At 42.7% G+C, this 23,368-nt stretch overlaps 7 protein-coding genes across 9 annotated transcripts; 3 read left to right on the top strand and 4 right to left on the bottom strand.

Moving 5' to 3' along the window:
* Window positions 1-318: 318 nt before the first annotated feature.
* Window positions 319-1,116, bottom strand: BCIN_16g02960 (hypothetical protein). The gene is made up of 2 exons (XM_001551818.2): window positions 995-1,116; window positions 319-946 (listed from the first exon to the last, which is right to left on the bottom strand). The coding sequence occupies exons 1-2, from the start codon at window positions 1,068-1,070 to the stop codon at window positions 459-461; spliced, it is 564 nt and encodes a 187-aa protein (XP_001551868.1). The 5' UTR covers window positions 1,071-1,116; the 3' UTR covers window positions 319-458.
* Window positions 1,117-2,767: 1,651 nt separating this feature from the next.
* Window positions 2,768-4,561, top strand: BCIN_16g02950 (hypothetical protein). Its single transcript, XM_024698032.1, has 5 exons — window positions 2,768-3,406; window positions 3,475-3,612; window positions 3,658-3,788; window positions 3,839-3,929; window positions 3,992-4,561. Exons 1-5 carry the CDS (start codon window positions 3,154-3,156, stop codon window positions 4,279-4,281), a joined length of 903 nt encoding a protein of 300 aa, XP_024553849.1. The 5' UTR covers window positions 2,768-3,153; the 3' UTR covers window positions 4,282-4,561.
* Window positions 4,562-6,080: 1,519 nt separating this feature from the next.
* BCIN_16g02940 (hypothetical protein) lies at window positions 6,081-7,563 on the top strand. The gene is made up of 2 exons (XM_001551815.2): window positions 6,081-6,702; window positions 6,772-7,563. Exons 1-2 carry the CDS (start codon window positions 6,462-6,464, stop codon window positions 7,242-7,244), a joined length of 714 nt encoding a protein of 237 aa, XP_001551865.2. The 5' UTR covers window positions 6,081-6,461; the 3' UTR covers window positions 7,245-7,563.
* A 21-nt stretch (window positions 7,564-7,584) lies between these two features.
* Window positions 7,585-8,636, bottom strand: BCIN_16g02930 (hypothetical protein). The gene is made up of 3 exons (XM_024698031.1): window positions 8,090-8,636; window positions 7,868-7,993; window positions 7,585-7,774 (listed from the first exon to the last, which is right to left on the bottom strand). Exons 1-3 carry the CDS (start codon window positions 8,207-8,209, stop codon window positions 7,670-7,672), a joined length of 351 nt encoding a protein of 116 aa, XP_024553848.1. The 5' UTR covers window positions 8,210-8,636; the 3' UTR covers window positions 7,585-7,669.
* Window positions 8,637-9,576: 940 nt separating this feature from the next.
* Bcecm16 lies at window positions 9,577-13,999 on the bottom strand. 2 transcript variants are annotated; one of them, XM_024698030.1, is made up of 2 exons: window positions 13,807-13,999; window positions 9,577-13,741 (listed from the first exon to the last, which is right to left on the bottom strand). In XM_024698030.1, the coding sequence occupies exon 2, from the start codon at window positions 13,624-13,626 to the stop codon at window positions 9,700-9,702; it is 3,927 nt and encodes a 1,308-aa protein (XP_024553847.1). In that variant the 5' UTR covers window positions 13,627-13,741; window positions 13,807-13,999; the 3' UTR covers window positions 9,577-9,699. The 2 variants fall into 2 exon arrangements, with proteins under 2 accessions (XP_024553847.1, XP_001551862.1); XM_001551812.2 differs by having other exon boundaries at window positions 9,577-13,999.
* Window positions 14,000-14,807: 808 nt separating this feature from the next.
* Bcmed6 lies at window positions 14,808-16,514 on the top strand. Its single transcript, XM_024698029.1, has 2 exons — window positions 14,808-15,532; window positions 15,582-16,514. The coding sequence occupies exons 1-2, from the start codon at window positions 15,104-15,106 to the stop codon at window positions 16,125-16,127; spliced, it is 975 nt and encodes a 324-aa protein (XP_024553846.1). The 5' UTR covers window positions 14,808-15,103; the 3' UTR covers window positions 16,128-16,514.
* A 3,594-nt stretch (window positions 16,515-20,108) lies between these two features.
* BCIN_16g02900 (hypothetical protein) lies at window positions 20,109-23,294 on the bottom strand. 2 transcript variants are annotated; one of them, XM_024698028.1, is made up of 7 exons: window positions 22,691-23,294; window positions 22,315-22,628; window positions 22,098-22,245; window positions 21,645-21,915; window positions 21,317-21,592; window positions 21,020-21,245; window positions 20,109-20,937 (listed from the first exon to the last, which is right to left on the bottom strand). In XM_024698028.1, exons 2-7 carry the CDS (start codon window positions 22,493-22,495, stop codon window positions 20,336-20,338), a joined length of 1,704 nt encoding a protein of 567 aa, XP_024553845.1. In that variant the 5' UTR covers window positions 22,496-22,628; window positions 22,691-23,294; the 3' UTR covers window positions 20,109-20,335. The 2 variants fall into 2 exon arrangements, with proteins under 2 accessions (XP_024553845.1, XP_001551860.1); XM_001551810.2 differs by having other exon boundaries at window positions 22,315-23,294.
* Window positions 23,295-23,368: the final 74 nt, after the last annotated feature.

The following is a 23,368-nucleotide window of genomic DNA, read 5'->3' as shown; positions in this document are numbered from 1 at the left end:
CACGAACCGAATACTGTTTGTTCTCATCAGCCATTAACACAATTAAAAATCTGGTTTCTCATCAAACAATTGACTAATACACCAGTAGTCAATTTGCCTATAGGTGGTGCACAAATAGGATCGAAGCACAGCAATTATCATAATTTTCATTCTCAATCGCTATCAAAACGCTGACTAAGGGCTGTACGATGTGAGGGAAACCAAGTTCATACACCCTGATATATCCTAAACCTTACTAGAAGTCGTACCCAAATTCAGGCAGTAGAACGAGAGCAGGGAAAGCTTCCAAAACCTGCTCTTACGACTATGTGAGACGAGTCTCAAAAAAGAATTTACTGCCTCCCAACTACAGATCTAAAACTTTTCACTGCTACTCTCATCACCCCAAAGCTAAGCTTTACAAGTCTCTTTATCATCAGTATTGACCTTGTGTCAAATGACAGTAAAAAGAAAGCTCTCTAAGCCTTCTCGTCGGATGCATCTTCAGCGTAGTCCTTGTATGGAATGATGGTGGGGACAAATCTCTTGGACTTGTCGGATTCATCTTCGGTATAGTCCTTGTATTGAATGATGGTAGGAACAAATCTCTTGGTATTGTCGTCAGATGCGTCCTCAGCATAGTCCTTGTATGGAATAATGGTGGGGACAAATCTCTTCGCCTTGTCGTCGGATGCATCCTCAGTATAGTCCTTGTATTGAATGATAGTAGGAACAAATCTCTTGGTATTGTCGTCAGATGCGTCCTCAGCATAGTCCTTGTATGGAATAATGGTGGGGACAAATCTCTTCGCCTTGTCGTCGGATACATCTTCGGTATAATCCTTGTATTGAATTATATTAGGAACAAATCTCTTGGACTTGTCGTTGGATGCGCCCTCTGTATAGTCCTTGTATTGAATGATAGTGGGAACAAATCTCTTGGTGTTACTATCTTCGATGGCAGGACCTAATCTCTGTTAGTCTTGTATCTATACATTACTACATTTAAACTTACCTGCTTTGGGGGCAGGCAGAGCTGCGGTCAAAGTGCTAAGCACGGAAAGCGAAAAGAAAAACGTGCCAGTCTTCATTTTGTTGTATTTGGGGTGTTATAGTTGATTGTGTAGTTATAAAAGCTTCGTAATAACTGAGTTTCTGTGATGTTGCAAAGGACTCTGCTTCTCTTTGGCAAAGGCAATGCCATTGCTTTATACTTTTGAATTTTGGCGTGTTCACTGTGAACAAATTGCTCTGTGTAAGCTCATGCTTTGCAATTAGTGCATCACCAACGCATCTCGGCCGATCAGATAATTCTACCTTCCCCATGGAGTTGTGAACTTCTCATTAGATTCCAAATAGAGTCGATCAGACCATTTTGTGCCCATTGTCTGCCATGAGATACTAAAACGCAAGGAACTCCGCGGCATGATTCCTTGTTCCATCGCCTATCATTGCGAATTCTCTGGATGTATCATTCCAATCAATATATTCCCACATCATACATGATGATACACAACAATGACGACAATGAACTAGGGATAAATCATTTCACACTCGATGGATTCCTTGTTCCATTTCCATCATTGCAAACTGTCTGGATGTGTCATTGCAATCAATATTTTCTCACACTATGCAGAAAATATGCAATAATTTAATCATAGCACCAAGAGAAAAGATTCCTCTCTGCATGGCCGATTGAAAAATGCAGATAACATGAACAGTCGGGTTATTGCCGCGTAGCAGAAAGACAACTTTGGGGTAGAGAACGGCACAACTTGATCGACATTGAGGTATGTAGACCGATATTGGACATGATAAACTTGTCATATCGATGCAGGCATTCCTGATACACATACCATGGTCATTCACTAGAACCGACCATTATGGATCAACATGTTGCCACCGATTGCATATCATCGTTCACTGCCCTAGCCATTGTGAAGAGGCAGCATGTTGCCATCAAACGACATACTGTCCGGCCATATTGTGGAGAACCAGCATCTCGCTAGCGTTGACATGACGTTATTCAGTAAGAATTATGCAAATGTGCCTCAAAGCAGTCTTGTGTAGTACACATATTTTGTTTAGTTTCTCGGCAGCATTGATGATAACGAGATACATCGGCCTCTGGTGTTCTTCAACAACAATCGCGGGGATTAGTCCGAATGGATAGTTCGAGATCTTCCAAGACAGGATTGGCAGGTGCATGAGGTTAGCATCGAGCGGCAAGAATTTAACGGTACACGAGGGAGATAGCAGTAGCCCTAGCCTTTTTTCACAAGAAAACTACCGCAGATCTTCGGTTGCGCAAAGGGTACCTGCGAGGCGGTTAAACGGCTTTGATAGTTAATCCGCGAATTATCCGCTGCGAAGCGAATCTTTCAAAATTTAAAACGGTTAACGCATGGATTATCAATAGATTATTTGTAGATTTGCAAATCATTATCGATCTGCAAGTCCATAGATTGTGTACAGATAATCTATTCAAATCCCCACTTAAATCATCTTTAGATCCTAAAAGAATCTAGAAATAGTTTCAAATTTAATTGAAAATGGGGATTGTAAATAATCCACAAATGGTTTGTAGATAATTCGTGGAGAATTTACATCCAATCGGTGAATAAGTTGCAGGGCGGGTAGAGCCTCTAGCCGGTAACCCGTGAAGTGGATTATCTGCATCCTAGGGCCCGCAGTTTAAATAATACTTCATGGGGAAACTACAAGCCCCTGGCCCAAAACTAACAAATATACGAAATCTGAATGGTAGCTGATTGATCGTTCTACACAAGAGTTCGAGTATTCAGGGTTACCGCCTTTGCGATCAAATAGTTAAACCAGGAGTGCATGTTTGAGACATTGAGGTCAACCGTTAAGAGAGCATCTTGCATAATTTCCAATCAATATAACAATACGGAATGACGGCAATCAATACCGAATTGAGATAGAATGCTACTACTTATCTCTTCACGTTGACGACATACTACCTGCGTATGAGTCGGATCAAGCTACAGACTTGTAGGCAATCTACTAATTTCAGGTTTTTGCTTGATCAATTACCACGCTGCTGAGTTTCTAGTTCGAAAGCTTATTTATTGCGTTCATATTTTCTATGCTCTCTAACACGAGATTCATCGATCAAACATTCCCACTGTTAGAATTCTTCTTGGTCCCACCATGTCAGAAAGACGTTCGACTCAGTCTGAAGACGAGCCCGCCTGGAACCCAAAAGATGTCGAAGAAAGTCTTCTTCATGAAGAGATCAACGGGCCAGAAAAAGGCGCTAAAAACTTTCATCACTCTTACCTTGGATGTAATGCTGCTTATTTGATCATATCTTTTTTCTTGGGAGCTCTTCTCACATTCATCATACTTAGTCTGGCTTTGAGCAGAAAAAGATTCGATTCCAAATCAAACGATATTCAATGGAGTATACCTATCTACCTTTACTTCTCATTGATTTTTCTATTATGGTATACTAAAAAACGGCCCGTCTAGTCCAGAACACTAAACTCAGAGATCTCGTATCGGCACCTAAATCAAATGTGAGATTTGATGGCACATTTGATCGCTCCTCTCCTTATAAGGGTCCGCCATCGCCCGAAGTTGATGCGTTATGGGACGAGATTACAATGTGTAAGTAGGTTCTTCTTTTTTAGGAATTAACTGACAACTTTCAAGTGGGAGCGATGAGTATCTCGGAGGACGTCTTCCAGCACCTAAACGCTTCCAAATACGCAGTCAAACTACCAAGTAGCCTTGGAGGTGGTCGACTAGCACTTTTTGAGACAATTCATCAGATACATTGTGTCGTAAGTAGTCCAGAAGTCCATTCAAGAGCTGATTTCTAACCTCGTCAAAGCAATCGTTATGGAATGCAGCTTATCCTGAGTATTATACCGAACAAACAAAATTCAAGAACAGCCACCCAGAAATGTGGTACGGTCATCTGGGTGAGTCGTATTTGAAACCAAGAGCTCTACTACTTTGCTAACCGAAAATTCTTGCTCTCTAGACCATTGCGCGGATGTTCTCCGACAGAAGCTGATGTGCGATGCTGATACTGGTATCGTCACTTACAATTGGCTGAAGGGGAAAGTCAATCCAAACCCAAATTTTAATGTCCAGCATCAATGTCGCAATTTTGATGCTATCTTGGAATATGCTCGTGACAATCAAGTGGATAAAGACGGCACTGATCGGATAGATGTCGATCTATTGAAGCCAGAGAATGGACATATCATGGAATTTGAGGGTGAGCCTCCCTTTGATCCTGATGCGGTGCCGTCCATGCGTCAGGAATGATACCGGAATTCGGAAATCGGCATGTGTCTAGGAAAGTGGCTCGTTATTTCAGCAGAATTCATGTGTCGGGATTTACAAGTTTGTAGTTGTAGCCAATTTGGGGCAGTGTAAACATTAGCACTAGATGTGCTATACGGGGTGTAAACTATTGTATCCTCACTTTTTATTCTTTTCAACCTTTTAGCTAGCAAGAATCATGAAAAACATTATGAACACCTACTGATTTCAATACTTATCATACCCAAGACAATACCAGAACAATAGATGTAAATTTGTATCAGCAGGCCGTAGCTTGAGTAGATCGAATAAACCTCATATTTCATCATCCGTGAAACGCAGACCACACCCGTGAGTTTCCCGCCCAGCTGAAATATTCTCGTCACGGAAAAGAACTGGCTACCAGTGCTATTAGGCCTGGTGTCTTATTTGGCTACGTATTCTGTAAGACATTGGTAGAGCAAGCTTGCTTTTCCCAAAATGTAGCAATTTAGGTAGGTTCAGTGCTAGGACATGTCGTCAATATCGGGCTGGCAGCTAAAATCTACTGGCCCTAACCGTATCTCTAGAGTCCGATAAAATCAGCTAAGGAAGGATTCCATCCTATTCTCATCCTTAGGTATAGGCTAGGATACAAGACTTCCTGCTTGTATGAGAAGGATACAGATGACGTAGCACCTACGATGGTAGGTCCAAATGTCAAGCTTTATTCTATCTAAAGAGTTAGCTATTTACAAGAAGTGGCAGGTCTCCAAACAAGGACTAGTGAAAGAGCTAGTGTCTTTCGCATTCGTATAGGATTACAATATTAGCCATTGAATTGGAGCCATTCACTGCGTTCACATACTTCCACTTTGAGGATAGTATATTCAAAGCAGTGGCGTACTGTAGTTGCGTGATAGTGTATCTAGGTAGTCGATTCAGGTGAGCGCGAGCAATCGTGGTAACTTCGGTCTATGCCGTATGACTTTTGAAAGCGTGTAGATAGCAGCGTGGAAAGTACGTCACATATCTTTCAATTGAAATAGAGAGAATGTTCCTCAAATCAAAAGCACTTCCATAATCTTACACCTTGAATATCTTTGAAAGACAACTTCCTTTTTCGAACATGCCGTGTATACCAACTGCCTTGTTGACTGAAGATATCCGTTATGCTTGACTCAGGTAGATACGCATCCTGGTGGCTATCAAAATTGAGTACTTCTTTAGTAGAGTTCGAGCAGGCACATACCAATGAGAGTAATGGTCTTCGTCCTGCACTTTGGAAGATCTCAAGCTCCTGCTAGAGGTGCAAGGAATTCTGCTTAGAATTTTGATTCTCGGCCCTGATTGGTAGCCGTTGAACGTGGGCATTCCCCTGTCTCCCCTGTTCGAGTCATGAAATAGGTCAATTTCCTCATCCTAGGACAAAATTATGAACCGAACTTATCAACGGGAACTACCCCGTACCCACCCCCCGCTAGCTACCGTATTGGAAAATCTTCATCACAAAGTACTTAGTGCCGAATGCTGATCTTAAAACTTGGAACATTTTCTTCAACAAATTACCCTCCATTTAACTGATGGAAAAGTTGTGGGGGAAGAATTGTAGAGTGCCGTAGAGTGCCGTAGAGCCGATCGGAACACGCACCCGATAGGGATCTAGGAAGGTGGAGTCGCTCTAAACACAAAGCCAATCGGAATAGCTACTGTTGGTATCAACTCAGTAGTGATTACGACATCTTTAGAGTTAATATAATTTGATGTTATGCTTATCTATTTGTGATTTAGAGTTACAGGAACTGTATGCAATACGACTGTGCGATAATGTGCTAGTGCACTCATGTTTGCATATTCACTTGTGTCGCAACAGCTACGAGGGCATGCACGCAAACTTGATTTTGGAAAAGAAGTGGAACGCCTTTAGATAAGAAGACGATGAAAAATTGATCACCATGGCATGATGTCTGGCGCATGTCTGGTCCATGCTGTGATCTGCTATCGCGGGAGCGAAAGAGACTCGGGAGAAGCAGATCGCCGAGTTTCTTGTAATTGTTCTTACAACAACAAAACATTTCTCTGGTCGCTTTGATGGATACTGACTTGTATGTAAAGTTTCTAGAGGGTAAAACTTATTTTTGTTCTACTTTGTGTTTTCGTTTTCAAAGATCTTGAGTCGCTTTCCATTACATGTGACTAGCACCATGAGCCACATTCAAACCACATCTCAATTTCTGTCCTCAAGAAGGGGTTACCAACCCCCTTCCCTAGAGAATGATCAGCTTGATACTCGAAAATTATGCGGCTCTACTTATTCGCTTTTCAACGTTCGAGTCATTCTTATCTCCTTCTTCTTTGTGTTTGGAATTAGTGCTAGTTTTGTCACTGGGCGGTACTACATGCCATACCGAGATATTGCCAGTGGGTGTCAGCCAAATATTGACCGTAACTTGTCCCTCCCAATGTTTTCCAGATCTGTCTGAGTGACTGAGATGTAAGCTAATCATTCCGCAGTACCTTTACAAGAGCACAAGTTTGTTTACAACCAAACATTCGCTGAAAGTGGTCCAGCAGCAGATGCGGCATGGGAGTCAATGTTTCCAGCCCAAGGAGGGTTTTTCCGTCACCCAAGAGTTTCTCGAGAGCGTGCCGACTTTGCAGTCTTTCATCAGCTGCATTGCCTCGATAAGATAAGGCTAGCATATTGGACTTTATACGATGCCAGCGTGGCTGTCCATGATGGAGCGTCGACGATTGACTTTGACCCTAAAGGCCTCTCGGACCATTTTGCACCACTCCACATTACTCACTGCATCGAACTAATAAGAAACGCTTTGATATGTAGACCTGACACAACAGTTGAAGTCAAAGACTTAGAAAACAATGGGGTGACGGGATTTGAGGCTGAACATTTTTGCGTTAACTGGAATCAACTTGTCGATTGGGTTTCTGAGTGGGAAGATTACGACAAGCCCGGTACTAAGTGATGATCAATTTCTGCACTTCACCGATGAAATTCGGCTTCAAATGCTTGTCGCTGCGGTATATTTAGGCCCATTTAGCTGCGAGTTCCGCTAGCTTAGATGAAGTATGTAGAATCTATTCTCATATTTTCTACTACTTACATCAATAGCAAAGAATACCACGATACTACTATACTACCCAATTTAATAAAAGATATTAGCGATATTTACATAAGCTATCACCCCAGGGTGATTGATTAATGCCAACACTTACCTACTATCATGATATTGATCTACCGATATCATGTAAACAAATTTATAATTAATATAGATATTAACATCAATATTATAATCTGGAGGTGAATCGAGGTTATAAAATTGCTACAGGCTATTTAGTGATCTGTCAAAAGCTTCAAATTTAAGCGAATATCCACCAACACGCAGATGATCTATAGATTATCCATGATAGTACTATAGAAAACGACTGCTAATACTGCTCCCAATACAGCCGCAATCTCAAACTTAAAAGCCATTGCTTTTGCCCATTCATGATTCTGTTGATTTTGTTACTATTTTATATAGCGCCCACTCCATATAGACCAGAAAGAAGAGAGAGAGGAAGGAAGCTGAATGAAAATCCGCAATACCTTACGATGAGCAAGATGTTCAGGATGATTTAGATCCTGATCTTCTTGCGCCATTTTCTGAGGATTGGAATTGGTAGTGGGATTGTAGCGGTAGTCGGTATATTGTGTTTGGGAGCCATTTTGTTGCTGTGATAATAGTGAGTATTCTGTTTGCATTTTGGTTTCATTGGTGATGCTCGCGGTGAATTGGTAGGAGCAGGTTTTGACGGGTGATATACTTACGGGTAGTTGCGCCATGATAGACTGGAATTGAGGGAGAGAAAGAACGTCGTTTTGAGAGAGGATTTCAAGCTCGGTGCGGATGGTGGAGAGGGATCTGTTGACTGATGATTGGTTTGGCATTTTGTAGGATTGAGTAACAGGAGATCTGATGGAAGATGATGGATAATGTGTTTCTATTGTTAAAAATGAAAGCCGAAGAAGAAAAATAAGGATTCCAAGAAGCTTCCTTTCTATAAATATGTTCTCCTATCAGGCCTTTTGCCCGATGTCACCCTACTCCGTGTGCTACTTGCACGTGACCAGCCCAACATCTATCTCCTGATAAGATCGGTTAAATAGCATAGATTGTGCAGAATGAATGTATTTCCTATCAGAAGTTGAGCGTGCTACTTGATTGTATTGATTGTTACAGAGTTTATTACGTCGGTAAAATGATCTCATTCCAAATTCTGGCCGAAGACGTACAACTTCCTGCCGGTCATCTGTTTGGCGCTGACACATTTTGCAGATGATAAACAGGATGTCACTGTCACAGATCGCTATTATCGCGCTACTAAACGACGTAGTGAGCTATATCTCGCTCTCACCGTAGATTGATTGATTGATTAGATTGACGTCCATATCGAGTCTAAGACTATCCACGGACTACGAGGTAAATTTATTACTAGGAATTAAGTAGGGACTTAGAGTAATAATAGCAAAGGTTAAAATTCGTACCTAATAGTAGAGAATACTAAATGATTGATCTCGACCACGAAGCTCTATAGGAAGGAAACCCATCCTGATTATATAGATCTTCGTCTCGCCCGGAGCTTCTTGGATCATAAGCTCCAAAATGCACCAAGTCGCATGACTTATTCCTATGAATCTTCACTGGGCTCTACTGTAGTACTAGCCGGCGAAGTCGAAGTCTCAACCTGTATGTCAGCGCTCGCTACGAACCATTGATTGCGATAATATCAAAGAACCGATGAGATTGAAGCGCAATTGCTGGAGTTGTGGAGGTTTCATAATTACAATTCTCTGATTTGCGATCAGATTCATTTCCGACTACACGTTGAATGCCTAAGCAGTGTTGACTGCATCGTACGGATAGGACACCTCTGGGGTGATATGAAGATATTTCACGAAACACATCAGCGAGAATCCGAGATGAGAAAAAGGTAGAGCGAGGACGACTGAGCCCACAGGAATCTAGAAAGTATCCTTCCTATATTCCCAAACTCTCTAGACTATATAACCCTTCATTCGTATGACATTCATATTATTAAGAGCTTGGCTCTGTCGTGTGAAACGGCATCTGTCATGATTGGTCATGATATGCATACGACCGACAAGTCGAATTTACAACCTTGCGATGTATACCAATATGGTTATTTAGATATACACTTGTATATAAAAGCCTAGCTAAGCGAATCAATCTCAGAGATGGCTTATTACGCGCAAGTAGCAATTCTCTCAATGCCACATATACTTCACATCTTCTGTGTAAATTCCACATAATAATTCATCTCTCATCAAATCGACTAGACAACCAATATTCTATTCAACCAACTTTATGGAGATTGTAATCTCCGTCAAAAACAACATCAATCTAGGTATCTATCCATTTATTCAACAATCCATCCTTTCCCTTTAACCTTTTTCTGCACAACTTTCCTAGCCGGCAATGGCCAGCCCAAACCTCCCGACCCCTCCGCTCTCAAATAAGGCACCACCCAACACTCTCTCATTTCCTCTGCACCCGCATCCTTCCCCGTCTTCTTATCCTTAACCATTACCTCCTTGATCGGTTTTCCATACTCCAACAAACTTGTCCCCTTGGCCAGACCCGCAAGTTGTCCTCCGGTAACATCCGTCAAGCTATGCATTCTAGTCTTCTGTCTCTTTCTCGATCCATCTGCATTAACATCCTCAGCCGGTTTTTGCAAATACGAGTAGATGATATATTCAGGACATTCATTTGGAGACAGATGGGATAAAGGAGACGCAGGGTGGATATAGACTGCTTTGTCTTGTTCTTGGTCTTCATCGTTGTGTTTGTTGGGAACACGAAGATGGGAGGGAAAGAGTGTGAGATAAGGAACGTCGATTGCTCTCTTGGGTTTCCTGTAAGCTTCAGGTTGTGTCGGGGCCAAATCTGCTCGAATGGCGACATGGTCGATAAATCCTGCGGCAACCATCTGTTTAAGTGCTTTGACTTGTTTAGCAGTTGGGGGCGCTAGTTTCTCTTCGTACTTCAATGTTGCGAATGCTGGTATATTGGTTCTCAAAAGATCTGTGATTTGACGACGCAGTTGCGAGATTTCCTTGAGAGTCTTGTAGCGTACATAGTGAGACGCGCACCATGATTCTGTGGGTTCGTGGGCAAATTCACCAACGGCTTGCAGAAGTTTAATGGCATCGGATCTATCGTCAAGGAAACAGAACGATTGGTGAACTTTGTTGAATTGGCGGCGGAGATTTGCGCGAGCGTCTTGTTCGATTTTCTCGGCAGTAGTCAGGTATGAGTCTTCGTCTTCGCGGGGAGTAGCGGCAGGGATGACTTGGTTTTCGGGAATAAATATATCGGCAGCAGAGAGACCTGCTACAAGAGCGATAGTGTAGGGAAGGCAATCGTGTAAATGTCCTACTAAGAGAATTCGAGCAAATCGTGGCGAAAGTGGGAAGATAGACATGGTGGAACCAGTTGGGGTTATTTGACCAGAAGGAGAAATTGCAGAGAGGTAAGTAAGAAGTTTCTCGGAGCTAGCAAGACTTTGTCTATCTGGTGGAGTTGGGAATGGGAAATTGACAACGTGTTGCAAATTCATGGACTTGAGTTGTAATACCACACCTTCGATGGGCATTCGTAAGATTTCCGGCTCCGCGAATTCTTCGAAATCTCTCTCATAAACAGCTGATGAATAAAATCGATAGCAATGTCCAGGACCAGTACGACCTGCACGACCTGCACGTTGACTTGCACTGGCTTTGCTAATCCATCCGACCTCGAAACTTTGTACTCCAGTTGTTTTGTCGTATTTGCGTTCTTTTGATCTTCCACAATCGAAAACATAACGAATACCAGGGATTGTGAGAGACGTTTCAGCAACGTTAGTGGCCAATACAATCAATCGTGAACCATCAGGAGGCGGTTCAAAAACTCTCAATTGCTCTTTCGTGGGCAGTAAGGAATATAATGGTAGTATGTGCATCTTTGAAGGTCCAGTATCTGCTTCCTCTCCAATATCAAAATCTTCATCATCATTAAATGTAACTTCGTCATCATCGTCGACATAATCGTCATTTGTCGTGTCCATCGTTTCACCAAAATCGATATCTTCAGCTTCCATAGGTGCATCTTTTCCGGATATGCGAACTTGTGGTCCTGTGGTAGTAGAGCCTATTTTAAAAGCCTCTTTCAACTTCTTGCTGAGATGTGTAATTTCATTCTGACCAGTTAAGAATACCAAGATTCCTCCTGGAGGAAGTTTGCGATGTCCTTTGCTAATCTTTCTGAATGCTTCTTCAACATAATCGTGATGCGTCTTTCGGGCGAAATGAGTAGTGACCGGGTATTGTCTACCCTCCGCTTGAAGTACCGGTGGTGGAGTAGAAAATAATGTCTTGTTCTCCGTAAAATCTGTAATTCGTAAAGTAGCAGACATGATGATAAGTTTCAATGGTTTGATAGACGGATCTTCTTCAGCCATTTCCTCTCTTAACTTTACCACTCGACTGAGCATACCAATAAGAATATCTGTATTCACACTCCTCTCGTGTGCTTCATCAATAACAATGGCAGAGTATTTTCTTAGAGCAATATCCTGTGCAACCTCTCTCAAAAGCACACCATCGGTCATGAACTTGATAGCAGTTTCTGAACTTACTGTTCCCTCAAAACGAATCTGATAGGCGACTCGCTTACCATGATCAGCAAGCTCATCGCCTACACGCTTTGCCATACTGACGGCCGCAACTCTTCGAGGTTGTGTGACTCCAATCATTCCGGGATTGGGTGAGTCTTTAGTACCATACCCAGCTTCGTATAAGAATTGAGGTACTTGAGTGGTTTTTCCAGAACCCGTGGCACCATATACAACCACTAAGTTATTGTTATGAATTGCTTCCATGATTTTCTGTTCTTCGGCTACGACTGGGAGTTTGAGTCTGACATCTTGAATACTTGAAGGTCTTTCTATAGTAACACTAAATGCCTTTCGTGAAAGATTGGTAGTTGGTTGTAATTCCACTGGTAAAGGATCCTGTTCCAAAGGCCGAGGTTCGAATCCTTCTATTCTTGGCGTTTCTGTCGCATTTGGTATATTCGATGATGGCTCGTATCCATAAGCTTCATTTACTTGTTGAGTTGCCCAGGCTTTGAACGCAGATGAGCGTTCCTGTTTCCTTGAGGTAACCTCGTCCTCGTCCTCGTCTTCCTCTTCACTACTCTCATCGCTATCATCTTCATCGCTGTCTTCATCTGACGATCCTTCTTCGTTGTTCTCCTCCTTATCGTTCCCAAGCGCTGATTGGAGCGCCCCCTCTTTGCTTTCTTCGAAAATAGACATAATATTCTTTAGCAGCTGGGCGTGTTCTGGATCACTTGTCTCCTCGCTTTCTTCGCTGTCTTCATCGTCGCTGTCTTCGTTACTGTCTTCATTAGAAGATCCTTCCTCACTGCTATCTTCCGAATCGGTCCCCTCACCACCTTCGGCAAAAATACCCGTAAGACGTTTCAATAACTCTGCACGCTTTTTGTCATCTGTTTCATCTGGCGTATTCGAATTGTCAGAATCCTCATCTGATTTCATCTCTTCGTCACTGTCGACCTCTGAATCCGAAGAAAATCCTTCCCATGCTGGTTCCGCGGCCGGGGGTTGTGGTTTGGATGATATCCTCGACTTAACGCCTCCTCGCCTTTGTCGTTTTTGTATTACCGGCTTTCCGTCATCATCAACCTCGAGTGGCCTCTTTAAACCTGTGCCTGCACCAAATTGTAATGTTTGCGCGGGCGTCTTTGGGATCGGAGCAGAAGATGTCGTAGTCGCAGTGCCTTGGAAAAGACCGCCCTCCTTCTTTTGATCGATTTCGTCGTCATCCTCTCCACTACTCTCACTTTCCATCTCCCTAATCGTCCTCTTTTCGAAAAGTAGTTCTTCTCCATCTCCATCGATATCGATACCCCTCTCTCTCTCCTTCAGCGCTCGCGCCAATCGTTCCCTCCTGGTTAATGAACCCTGGCCCAATTTCTTACTACTCTCATATAATCCTCCTTCTTCATTCCTCTTTGATAGCTTTTCGATTAATATCCTATTTTCATCCTTCCTCAGCTTCGACTCGATATATTTCTCTAATCTTTTTGCTTTCTTTCCACTAATTTTATTATCTCCTGCCAGCTCATCCTTCAATTTCTTCTTCTTTTCTTCATGTGCGGCTTTCGAGGAGGGGAGGATCTCTGTCGCATTGGAGTCCACAGGTGTCTCGGTATCATTGACTTTATTTCTCGCAAGCACTTTATGCTTTCGCTGTCGAGGCGTAAATTTAGGAGGCATGTTTAGTATTTTTCAATCCACGGATTGAATGTAGACAGTTTGTTGTGAAAATGATACTTTTTTCTCTGTTTTTGAGAGGTTCTGGGAACTTTTTTCTGCCGAATCACCCACCGCCCTTCAATCTTTTATCAATGAATGTGGGGCCAAGGCAATCCAAGGAAATTTTCGAAAGGGGCTCACCGGGGAATCGTGGTAGCTACAAAGCTCGCCATTTTTAACATAATATTCAGGGTTTTGACAAACCTCTCTTCCCCTTCAATCGTGAACATAAACTAGATGATTAGTGTGTAAGATGTTATGTTTTAAGATGATAAAATGCAATCTGGATTTGATATGTATCATTGTCGCTAAAACTTGAAAATACGTTGTATTCATTGACTACCTAGGTGGTAGAATCGATGTAGGAAAAGTGTATTGGACATAACAGAATGGAAGGCGTATGTGATTTTTCATGGAATCATCCAATCCAGATCAAATGAGATTCAAAATAATGTTTCAACTAAAGGCTATTCGAGGGTCTAGTTGGCGCCACGAAAGCCAATGGCTTCGCCTGTGGTTCATTTGTAGTTCATTTGTTATGGTGTATATTTCCTCCTCCAAATAGAGCGTCAACTATACCCATTGATTGTAGGAGCAACTGGATTAGCAACTGGAAAAGCAAGAAGGGCTGAAAACTAAAAAGCAAATGGGAAAGCTTCTTCTTTCCACAGCAAGTATCGTAGGGGTCTTCTCGTACCACGCACTCCACATAGTCTCATGGTAGTCACTTGAGATCTTGAGATGACTCGAGGCCCGAGGGCATTTGATCTGACAGGTCAGGAAGACTCTCGACCTATGGGATAGAAGTAGGAACGTGTTTTGCAGTAACAGTGGCTCCATAAGGCGAGATTGCGGCTCAACACCTAGTCGTTTGATAAACGGAGTAGCATACCGTACAATTCATAGGCATGAGTTGTACTTTGTGTCGATCTCGTAGGAGCTTGTCCGGTCTTCCCAGTCTTCTGTTGTCGTCCGAATTGCGAGTCTGATATTAGTACAGGCCGAGTTCCATACGGCATAAAATCATTTATATTGATGTGTTACTCAAGCACTCAATCTTGAACCATTGAACATCAATCTGGGCCACATGATCAACGTCATGGTTTTGGCACTAGCGGCCGCTACCATCCCTCCAGCTTCTCGGTATCTTCCGCCACCATTTGTCCATCTACATCCAATTCCATTGACATTGTCTACGTACGGTCCTTACTTACAACACCCATTTGAATCATTCTCAGATACGGCACATACGGCAGATCCTGCATCCTCAATGCATCAATAGAATTGAGTACTTAGCCTTTGCATTGCGGCATCGCATACACCACAATTCTCAATACCTATCGAGAAGCTTAGTCCATTCAGATCATCGGATTCTTGGATTGTTTGCGACCTCTCGCATACTCAACAGCACCACTCTACGTTCTACCGCATCATAGTCATGGCATCGCAAGACCCTCCTCTTGACGAGATACAATGGAGAGATCCAAATTGGCTTGCTGGGAATTCAGGTCTTCACGAAAATACCGTTCTTCATTACTTTGCGCAGTCTCCATTTTTTGATCTTACCTCGAATAATTCGGTCCTCACGTCACAAGCTATGCACAATCAAAATATGTCGTATATCCTCGCCACTCGGAGTGCTTTTGAGGGCCGACTGAAAACTATGTCTGGACTGGAATTTTTGATTGCACAAGAACCTGCGGAAATGGCGCCGGGTACCGGCACTGGAGTATGGGTAATTAGCAAGCAAACAAGAAGAAAGAGAGCTCAAGAAGAAGATGAAATTATAAAACATGCGTCATATTTTGTAGTCGGAGAGAACATTTACATGGCTCCTACTGTCGCAGATGTACTGGGCAGTAGAATGGTATTTATAATTTTTCTAATCCATTTTAATGCCTCTAACAGCAACGCAGTTATCCATCTTCACGTCGCTCACAAATGCCATTTCGAAAGTATCCGAATTGCCCAATTTTTCTCCCTCTCTCGGTCATACATATATGCCACCAGTTCCACCACGATCCAAAACCATTACCTCAGCTTTCTCTCAGGCTTCCAAAGAGAATACGCCATTGCCCGATCCCCTTGCGACCGAAGCCAAAAATCCCTCCACTAATACCTCCAACAATGTACTCGCAAACCATCTTCTTGAAGAAACTCTTAACATATCGCTCAGATATGGCGATGAATACATGGATGAGAATCCTATTACCGGAACACCAGGTGATTTCCATTTTAGTACAACCGGTCGAAAGGAAAAAGAAAAGCTTATGGTGCCACCAACATCAAAACCAGCAGGTTTTGGTCTGAGTGGTAAACCTGCACCTCCTACTCCATTAAAAACAGATTTGGGAATGCAAAAGAAAGGAAATAAGGGAGAGAAGAGCCCTAGAACTCCAGGATCAGGGAAACCTAAGAGAAGAAAGAGTAAAGTGCTGAATGGAGGGGTGAGTCCTACATAGAATAGACAAATGTTTCAAATATGAACCTGTTGTAGAGTACATCACCTACATATAGGTTTTCAAGGCGTTACGGAGGATATACCATTACCGAAAAAAGTTAATAGAATCGGTCAAGCTCTTATAGCAACGATGCAATGAAAAAATGAACACATCACATATACCACGTCTACTTCTTTCCATAGCCATCAACCTAAATGCAAAGCGCCCACGACTACAACTCTCACCCATCTTCCCAACCAAACTAAAAATGAAGAGGTGCAACAAAACGTTTCATTTTGTGTTGATTAATGCAGGTATCTGCTGAGCGAAGACCAAGTGTAGTTTAGAATGAAATAGCATGCTTACAAGTGTGCAGCTATAGCCAATTTACCCTGTCTAGTTGTTTTAGGGTGGTGTTGTGTGGTGTTGTGTGGAAGCTAAGTTGGTTGTGGTGTTAGGATTACTGGTGAGGGTTTATGCGCATGAGATTGTGTGGATGGCATGGATTGGGGCATGGATATATAAAGGGCAGGATGCGGAAAGCTAATGCTAAAGCTAATGCCAAAGCTAATGTGGGAGGAATCCGATGCTTCGATGCTGTTGATAAGGCTAGCAAGCATGGCAAGGGAGATATGGGATGGATGACTCGAGGGATTGGATGGAAAGGGTGGGTTTGAGTCGTGTTGAGTTGCCTTTCGTTTGGGAGTGCGAGAGTACAAGTTTGTATTTACTTGTGTTCATCACCAGCTTGTAACAATACACTTTGATTTCATTCCTATCATGTGATTTCAATACATGTAAGCATTCATATGTCTGCACAGAATTATGCACAGCTACATCGCCTGTGGCCGTGGCACAGCGCGTCTAGTGCGTTTCATCTCACCATTTCATCCAAACTCACAAATCGCAAACAACGGTTCGTTTTATGAAATGAGCGTAAACGTCCCGCGGCGGCACGACCCAGATTCTACATGCTTTATCCCTATGAATCTATTTTTGGCAATTTAGAGGGTTGCACGCTGGGGTGCAAGCTAGATATGTAGGTTAAACGGGCTAGAAAAGCTAGGCGAGTTAGATGTTGTACGAGTAATGGGCGTGCATTGGTGTTGATTTTAGCTCTTGGGGGATGTGAATGAGAATAACGGTGGGATCTTTGGGGGGGGAGTAAAGGGCTGAATTGTTATATACAGAGGTTATTTTATTAACGATATTTATTAACAATACCTAAAAAAATTGATCTGCCAATCTAAATAAACACCGATATCAGCATGAAGGGGCAAATCCCCTTTTCATAATAGACCAATAGTCCAACAACCCACAACCCCATCCTCACTTCGCTTCTCAACTTTAGTCGCCAAAAGGCTCCAAGCACCACAACCAGCGTCTCGCATTAAAGCCACAACAACCTTTTAAATTTGTACTGCAAGGAAGAAAACACACTAGATTCACTCTCAACATCCACTTGAAGCATTTGTTGCACATCTGCATTTTTAGTGGCGTTCAGGGTTTGCAAACAATTTCCAGATAGTTCATGTTAGTTCCCCCAAATCCCTTGTAAAATCTCACGACGGCCGGGATTTTGCATCGTCGCCGCCACCACCAATTTCTGCGGCACCGGATGCTGGATCCACTCTTTTAGTAAAAGGAGTTGGATGGAAGACTAGCTAACTACTTTGATTTAGGATGAGTAGAGAAAGATACTTTTGTTGCATGTCTCGTTTTTTAGTGGCGTCTTGATCTTGAGAAATCCGCAGCTGAGCGCTTTCTTTGCACACACAATCGCACGTATCGCACACGAGGTCGGCGTCTCGCATCAGCCACCCAACACCAACAACCCGCATTAGACTGTGCCACCTCTGTCCAACCCTACACTCGACCACCTTACCTAGTTCTCCATCTACCGAACCGATCACAACTGCAAGAAATAGAATAGGATACTCACATCCCACATACAACGTCCCTTTGTTTGTTGCACATCTACACCTCTAGTGGCGTCATGAATCCGCTTCGTTTTATGCCAAATCTTAAATACTAAACGCTCCTGTTGAACTAGCGAGTCGTCGGGCGTTTCACATGCATATTGGCCACCACACCACGACCATAGTCTACCGTACGTACGATCTAACCGCAATGCTCACAGCGCGCAGGGAGAAAATACTCCAAGAGAGCATTTCGATTTTAAATTGGATTTTGTTCGGTTTTGTTGCACGTCTTGTTTTCTAGTGGCGTTCTATTCCTATTTCAATCTCCCAATTTCAATACCCCTTTTGCTTCATTCACCCATTCAATCTAAATAGGTTTTGTACTTGATCTAACGAATATCCGCACCCGCACCCGCACCCACTCCCGCATCCACAACCGCCCACTCGCAATACCGGTACCCCAGCCTCCTCGATACCGCACTCCCCGTGCAAACCACCAAATCAAAGGGTTCTACACACGAAAATCTAAAGTTGCACATCTACCTCTCTAGTGGCTGGCGGGCGTCTCTTCGTATCCCAAGTGCGTCCCTCAAACCCCCAGTCCAGTCCGGCGTCTCGCATCCGCATCCGCTGAATCCGTGCTACACCATCCACACACATCCACATCAAGCCTCATCCATCCCAACTCTAAAAAAAACCCCCATCAACATCCAACCCCTTACCATCTTCACACCAAATCTGTAATAAATACCAGGTAACTAAACACATTTTTTGCACATCTACATCTCTAGTGGCGTCACAACTCCACAAATCATCTACAACCTCAAGCTTTTCTCCTCTCCCTTCCCCCCTTCCTCCCTATGAATTCTAGACCCAACAAAGAGAGTCCAAACAGACCAACACACCATTCCATCCCCAACCAAACTCCCACACTAACCCAGAAACCCACACCTACCACTAATCATCCAGCTCAACCACATACATTCATCTCCTTCACATTGTTGCACATCTGTTCCTTTAGTGTCATCCCCTCTCCTTCTCAATTCCCAACTTCGTCTCTCAGGTTAAGCTAGCCATACTAAAAGCAACCCAAAAACCACCCCTTAATCTATCTCGCATTCCCCTTCACAGACGCACCCACAACATACTAACTAGTACTAACTCACCTTTAAGCCATCAACAAACACCAGCCCCATCGAGTAAGCAAAGCAATACCTCTAAATAAATAACTCCAGCAAAACCTCTCCATGAGGATCCCCTACACTACATAAGAATAACCTCTCTATAAGGACATATTTTTGTGTCCTAAAAAAATTTAGGTTTAAAAATGATCTATATCCTTAAACCCTCTTTATAAGGATATCCTTATATATTGAGGTCCCAAGATCACATGGTTATATCCTTAATAGTTTAACCTATAAAATCATCAAAATTAATTACCACATAATAAATATAGTTATCTAGATTTTAAAGAGACTTATTAATTAAACCCCCCCTCCCCCCAAAAATATCACAGAGATAACCCGATCGAAACTTAAGTTAATCAAAAAGAAATTACTATTATATCGAAATTAAGCAAAACCTCTATACAAGAATCCCTCTATACATCCTCTTAAAAAAAGGACTACAAAAACCGATATCCTTATAGAGAGGTTTTGCTAAGAATATAGAATATAGAATGTATAGATAGTTATACATCTCCCATCCATCCATCCATCCATCCATCCATCTATCTATCCATTTATCTATCCACCACCTCATTTCTCTCCGCATCACAATCTTACCACGGTATGTAAGATCTCGCATCTCCGGTATCCTTCCGCGGCGCGGGAATTCTTGCAGCGTATATAATTATATCCACGACTAATTTTTCGTTCCCACGCCATCCAAACTCTACATCCGCATCCGCATCCTCATCCCCGAATCCACAATCCACAGTACGCAAAAGAAAAAAAGCAAGCTTCAAATACACACACAGTCAATAACTGTATATTCATTACCTACCAAAAATCAACAAATTGACAGTGTCGAGTTCGTAATTGCGGGTAAATTTCGGGGGAGCGATGTCTAGTAGCGGGTGTGTTTTATATTCTATTTATAATCGATAGAGAATATATTACGCTCAGGAAATCAATTTGTTGAAGCTTAAATACTAGTATTGGTAATATAGTGTAATGTATACAGCGTCTAGAATTATAAGCATTATACATACATACAAATACGTACATAGTAATCCCCCTATTCTCCATCACCAACCTCCTCAAGTCATAATCATCTATACGATCCTCTCTTTCCTCTTACACCCAATCAATTTTTCTCCTCTCTCACCTCCGAATTTTCCTTTTCCCTCGTCCCTACAACTCCCTCTCCCGCTTCCTCTCCACTAACCATACTTCCCCATCCACTCGCCACTCCGTCCATTCTTTCTTCCTCTCTCACATAATCCTTGACCTCCTTCCACTCCGCAAGCGCATATTGTATCTCCACCGGCCAATACCAGCAAAGTCCCCAATAGACCATAAAACTCACAAAAAGTCCAATCGGATACGCGAAATAGTATGCTCTTGTAACACCCAATGGAGCTTCAACTCCCATATTGTTCAGAAAGCCGTAGAAGTTAGGTATAATACCAATGACATATGCTGCGTACGCGCGCCAATTCCAGCCGCCTTGGTAATAATATGCGGCTTTTTTATCCGAGGTGTATAGATCTGGGATTTTGAGGAAACCGCGAGCGATGACGAAGTAGTGGCAAAGAAGAACGCCGGTGATGGCTGAGAGGAAAATTTGGTATGAGGCAAGGAAGGAGATGAATATCACGGCCGATTTGAGGAGGTACCAGGGTTGAATCACTATGGAGATGACGGCACAGATGAAGAAACCGGTACGGATGGATATGTATTTTGGGACTAGGAAGATAATTGTTAGAAAAAAGCTGAATATTGTATATGGCAGATTTGGGATCAAGCAGAGAGAAAGTTGTTGACTTACAAAGAGCAGCGATATCATTTCCAGCTGGAATCGAATTTTCGAAGATCGAAGAGAAGATTGCGGAATAAGCGAAGCAAGCCGCAATGAAGAAACATCCAGCTCGAGTTGGACCATCATATGTTCGTTCAAGAATTAGGTCGAGGTATGTAAGGGGAGACCAAATAATTTCGCCGAAGAGTACTTGGCTTGACGAGCTTACCAGATTGCCGATGATAGATACGATTAACTATTGCACGTGTTAGTAGAAGAACTTCGAATGAGAGATTTACATCGGCGAAGCAGAGCAACAATACGAACATTAGAGATAGGAAATCCAACCAAATTTCCCCAAATAACATCGTTTGGTTTGCGAGCATAACGTTGGAAATCCGCTGCATTGGAAGCAAATGTGGCACAATTCGCAGCTCCAAGAAGTATGAATCGTACGAGAAGCCATGATCGTTCTGAGCCCTTAACAGTACCTGGTTGACGAGCGACAGGTCCAATGCCACCTGCCATGGTCAAAGTCCATGCACACATAGCAATGGCAGAAATGATAAAGACGATAAGTTTGGCGTATACAAGACCTTTCATCTGTTATCGCATTAGTATTGACAATCTCGATTGGTACTTGAGTGGGACCAACCTTTGGGACAGGAATAATAAGGAAGCAGCATGTAAGAATCCAGAAAATTCCAAGTCCAAGCATACCGCCCGAATCAAGAGCAGATCCTTCTCCCATCACATTTTTGAAGTTTGCAACACGTGGACTAAGGGTATGAAGCATAACATAAATGCATTCACCACCTTGGACCGCATTAACACCATTCCAAACAATGGCCATTACAGCACGATTGAAAGTAGGCCACCATGCACCGAAGACACCGAATGCCGCTCTGTTTAATATTGGGTAACCACTAAATAATGAAAGCATTGTCAGCGAATGGAAACTGTGGAAACCAGTGGGATGTTGAGGATACCCGAGAGAATCGCGGAGATTCATCCAATATCAAGATATGGAGATAGGATATGTTGGATACCAAAACCCGACAATTGGAAGGGCCGTCCAATCAAAAGAGGATAGGAACAAGAGACTCACATATGATATACCGCTCCCGATCTTCCATTGAATACGATCACAATCGCAATCAAACATTGGCCACCAAAAGCACACAGAACCGATTCCCACATACTCAAACCCAAGGCTTGGGCACTCGAAGCTGCATACCATGTTGAAACCGTCGAAGCTATCACAGTACATATCAGCATCAAACTCAACCCCACGTATAAACTTGGAGATAGTACCGTAGACATACTCGCAGAAAACCAAAAGGTAAGATAGGTCCAAACATTCCAAGTACGATCGGCTAACTTTAGAGGTCGAATATCATCATTATCCAACCAATTGTCCTTTCCATGAACATCCGCAGTCCCTTTTGCTTCGAAATGGGGATTTCGCAGTTTTCGACGTAGGACGCCGAGGAGGTTAGAAGCCATGTTGAAAACAAATGCGCAATGGATGCAATCAATCCGCACAATAAAGATATCGATACAAGTGTTGATGGTGGTATTGATATTGGTATTGTCTTTAATGAAGAATGAAGTAGAAGGTAAGAAGAAAAGACACTATCTGGTACTAACGATATCAATATGTCATCTATGAGGTCAATTTATACATTTCTCTAAACCCACCTCCTAGTAGGCAAAAGGGTGTACTACCCATCCAATCCCCCACCAGATAAGTATCAAGACGGGTATGGATAATACATCAGTCCAATGTTCAATTCACAACACCACCGGTACATACCCACTCTCCTTCCCAAAGAAAAGTACCTGCAGAAAATCATCAGGGAAAAAGATATATAAATCTGCAATGTAACATAATTTTCCCACTCAAGGCAGTTCGTCGCAGTCATGCATGGCATAGAACGGTGTCGTTCCCCGCTCTGAGATTAGATGTAACCAACCAAGCATCCTATCTCTCCAACCCTGCTGCACCCCAAGACTCCAATTGAGGATTTCGGCAATGCAAAATCACACACGCTTGTGTGCCAATGTACGCCAATGTCAAACTTGTCATCAGACTCATCCAGACCTTGTCCGCCAGGAAATATGCACGAGAAAACGAGGGTTTGACATCTTGGTACGATGTGAGATCGAAATTGATGTGAGCAGCCGAGGGGTTTAAATGAAGGGATGTTGTGATACAAACGGATAGTGACAGACGAAACGTTGATATGTGGATGTAGATGTAGATGTTGAAGTGGAAGTGGAAGTTGTGTTTATATTTATGATCCTACACGTGATGAGATTATATTACATTACGAAGCACTGCGTAAAAGCCGTGACTTTTGTGACTTCTGATCGATG

This window comes from Botrytis cinerea, chromosome 16 (assembly GCF_000143535.2).
Source record: "Botrytis cinerea B05.10 chromosome 16, complete sequence".
Classification (NCBI taxonomy): domain Eukaryota; kingdom Fungi; phylum Ascomycota; class Leotiomycetes; order Helotiales; family Sclerotiniaceae; genus Botrytis; species Botrytis cinerea.
The sequence above is the reverse complement of the archived record's forward strand: the minus strand, read 5'-3'. Positions and strand labels throughout refer to the sequence as shown.

Excerpts from the sequence above, each read along its gene's own strand:
- BCIN_16g02960 (XM_001551818.2), bottom strand. The coding sequence starts at position 1,070 with ATGAAGACTGGCACGTTTTTCTTTTCGCTTTCCGTGCTTAGCACTTTG. Across the intron at positions 947-994 it reads TCTGCCTGCCCCCAAAGCAG|GTCCTGCCATCGAAGATAGT; the intron begins GTAAGTTTAAAT and ends AACAGAGATTAG.
- Bcecm16 (XM_001551812.2), bottom strand. The coding sequence starts at position 13,626 with ATGCCTCCTAAATTTACGCCTCGACAGCGAAAGCATAAAGTGCTTGCG.
- BCIN_16g02930 (XM_024698031.1), bottom strand. The coding sequence starts at position 8,209 with ATGCCAAACCAATCATCAGTCAACAGATCCCTCTCCACCATCCGCACC. Across the intron at positions 7,994-8,089 it reads CTATCATGGCGCAACTACCC|CAACAAAATGGCTCCCAAAC; the intron begins GTAAGTATATCA and ends CTATTATCACAG. Across the intron at positions 7,775-7,867 it reads AACATCTTGCTCATCGTAAG|AATCATGAATGGGCAAAAGC; the intron begins GTATTGCGGATT and ends CAAAATCAACAG.
- BCIN_16g02900 (XM_001551810.2), bottom strand. The coding sequence starts at position 22,495 with ATGGCTTCTAACCTCCTCGGCGTCCTACGTCGAAAACTGCGAAATCCC. Across the intron at positions 21,916-22,097 it reads TCGGGAGCGGTATATCATAT|TGGTTACCCAATATTAAACA; the intron begins GTGAGTCTCTTG and ends TTCATTATTTAG. Across the intron at positions 21,246-21,316 it reads TTGGATTTCCTATCTCTAAT|TTAATCGTATCTATCATCGG; the intron begins GTTCGTATTGTT and ends CACGTGCAATAG.
- BCIN_16g02950 (XM_024698032.1), top strand. The coding sequence starts at position 3,154 with ATGTCAGAAAGACGTTCGACTCAGTCTGAAGACGAGCCCGCCTGGAAC. Across the intron at positions 3,407-3,474 it reads ATCAAACGATATTCAATGGA|TCCAGAACACTAAACTCAGA; the intron begins GTATACCTATCT and ends CGGCCCGTCTAG. Across the intron at positions 3,613-3,657 it reads ATGGGACGAGATTACAATGT|TGGGAGCGATGAGTATCTCG; the intron begins GTAAGTAGGTTC and ends ACAACTTTCAAG.
- BCIN_16g02940 (XM_001551815.2), top strand. The coding sequence starts at position 6,462 with ATGAGCCACATTCAAACCACATCTCAATTTCTGTCCTCAAGAAGGGGT. Across the intron at positions 6,703-6,771 it reads GTGTCAGCCAAATATTGACC|TACCTTTACAAGAGCACAAG; the intron begins GTAACTTGTCCC and ends ATCATTCCGCAG.
- Bcmed6 (XM_024698029.1), top strand. The coding sequence starts at position 15,104 with ATGGCATCGCAAGACCCTCCTCTTGACGAGATACAATGGAGAGATCCA. Across the intron at positions 15,533-15,581 it reads ATGTACTGGGCAGTAGAATG|TTATCCATCTTCACGTCGCT; the intron begins GTATTTATAATT and ends ACAGCAACGCAG.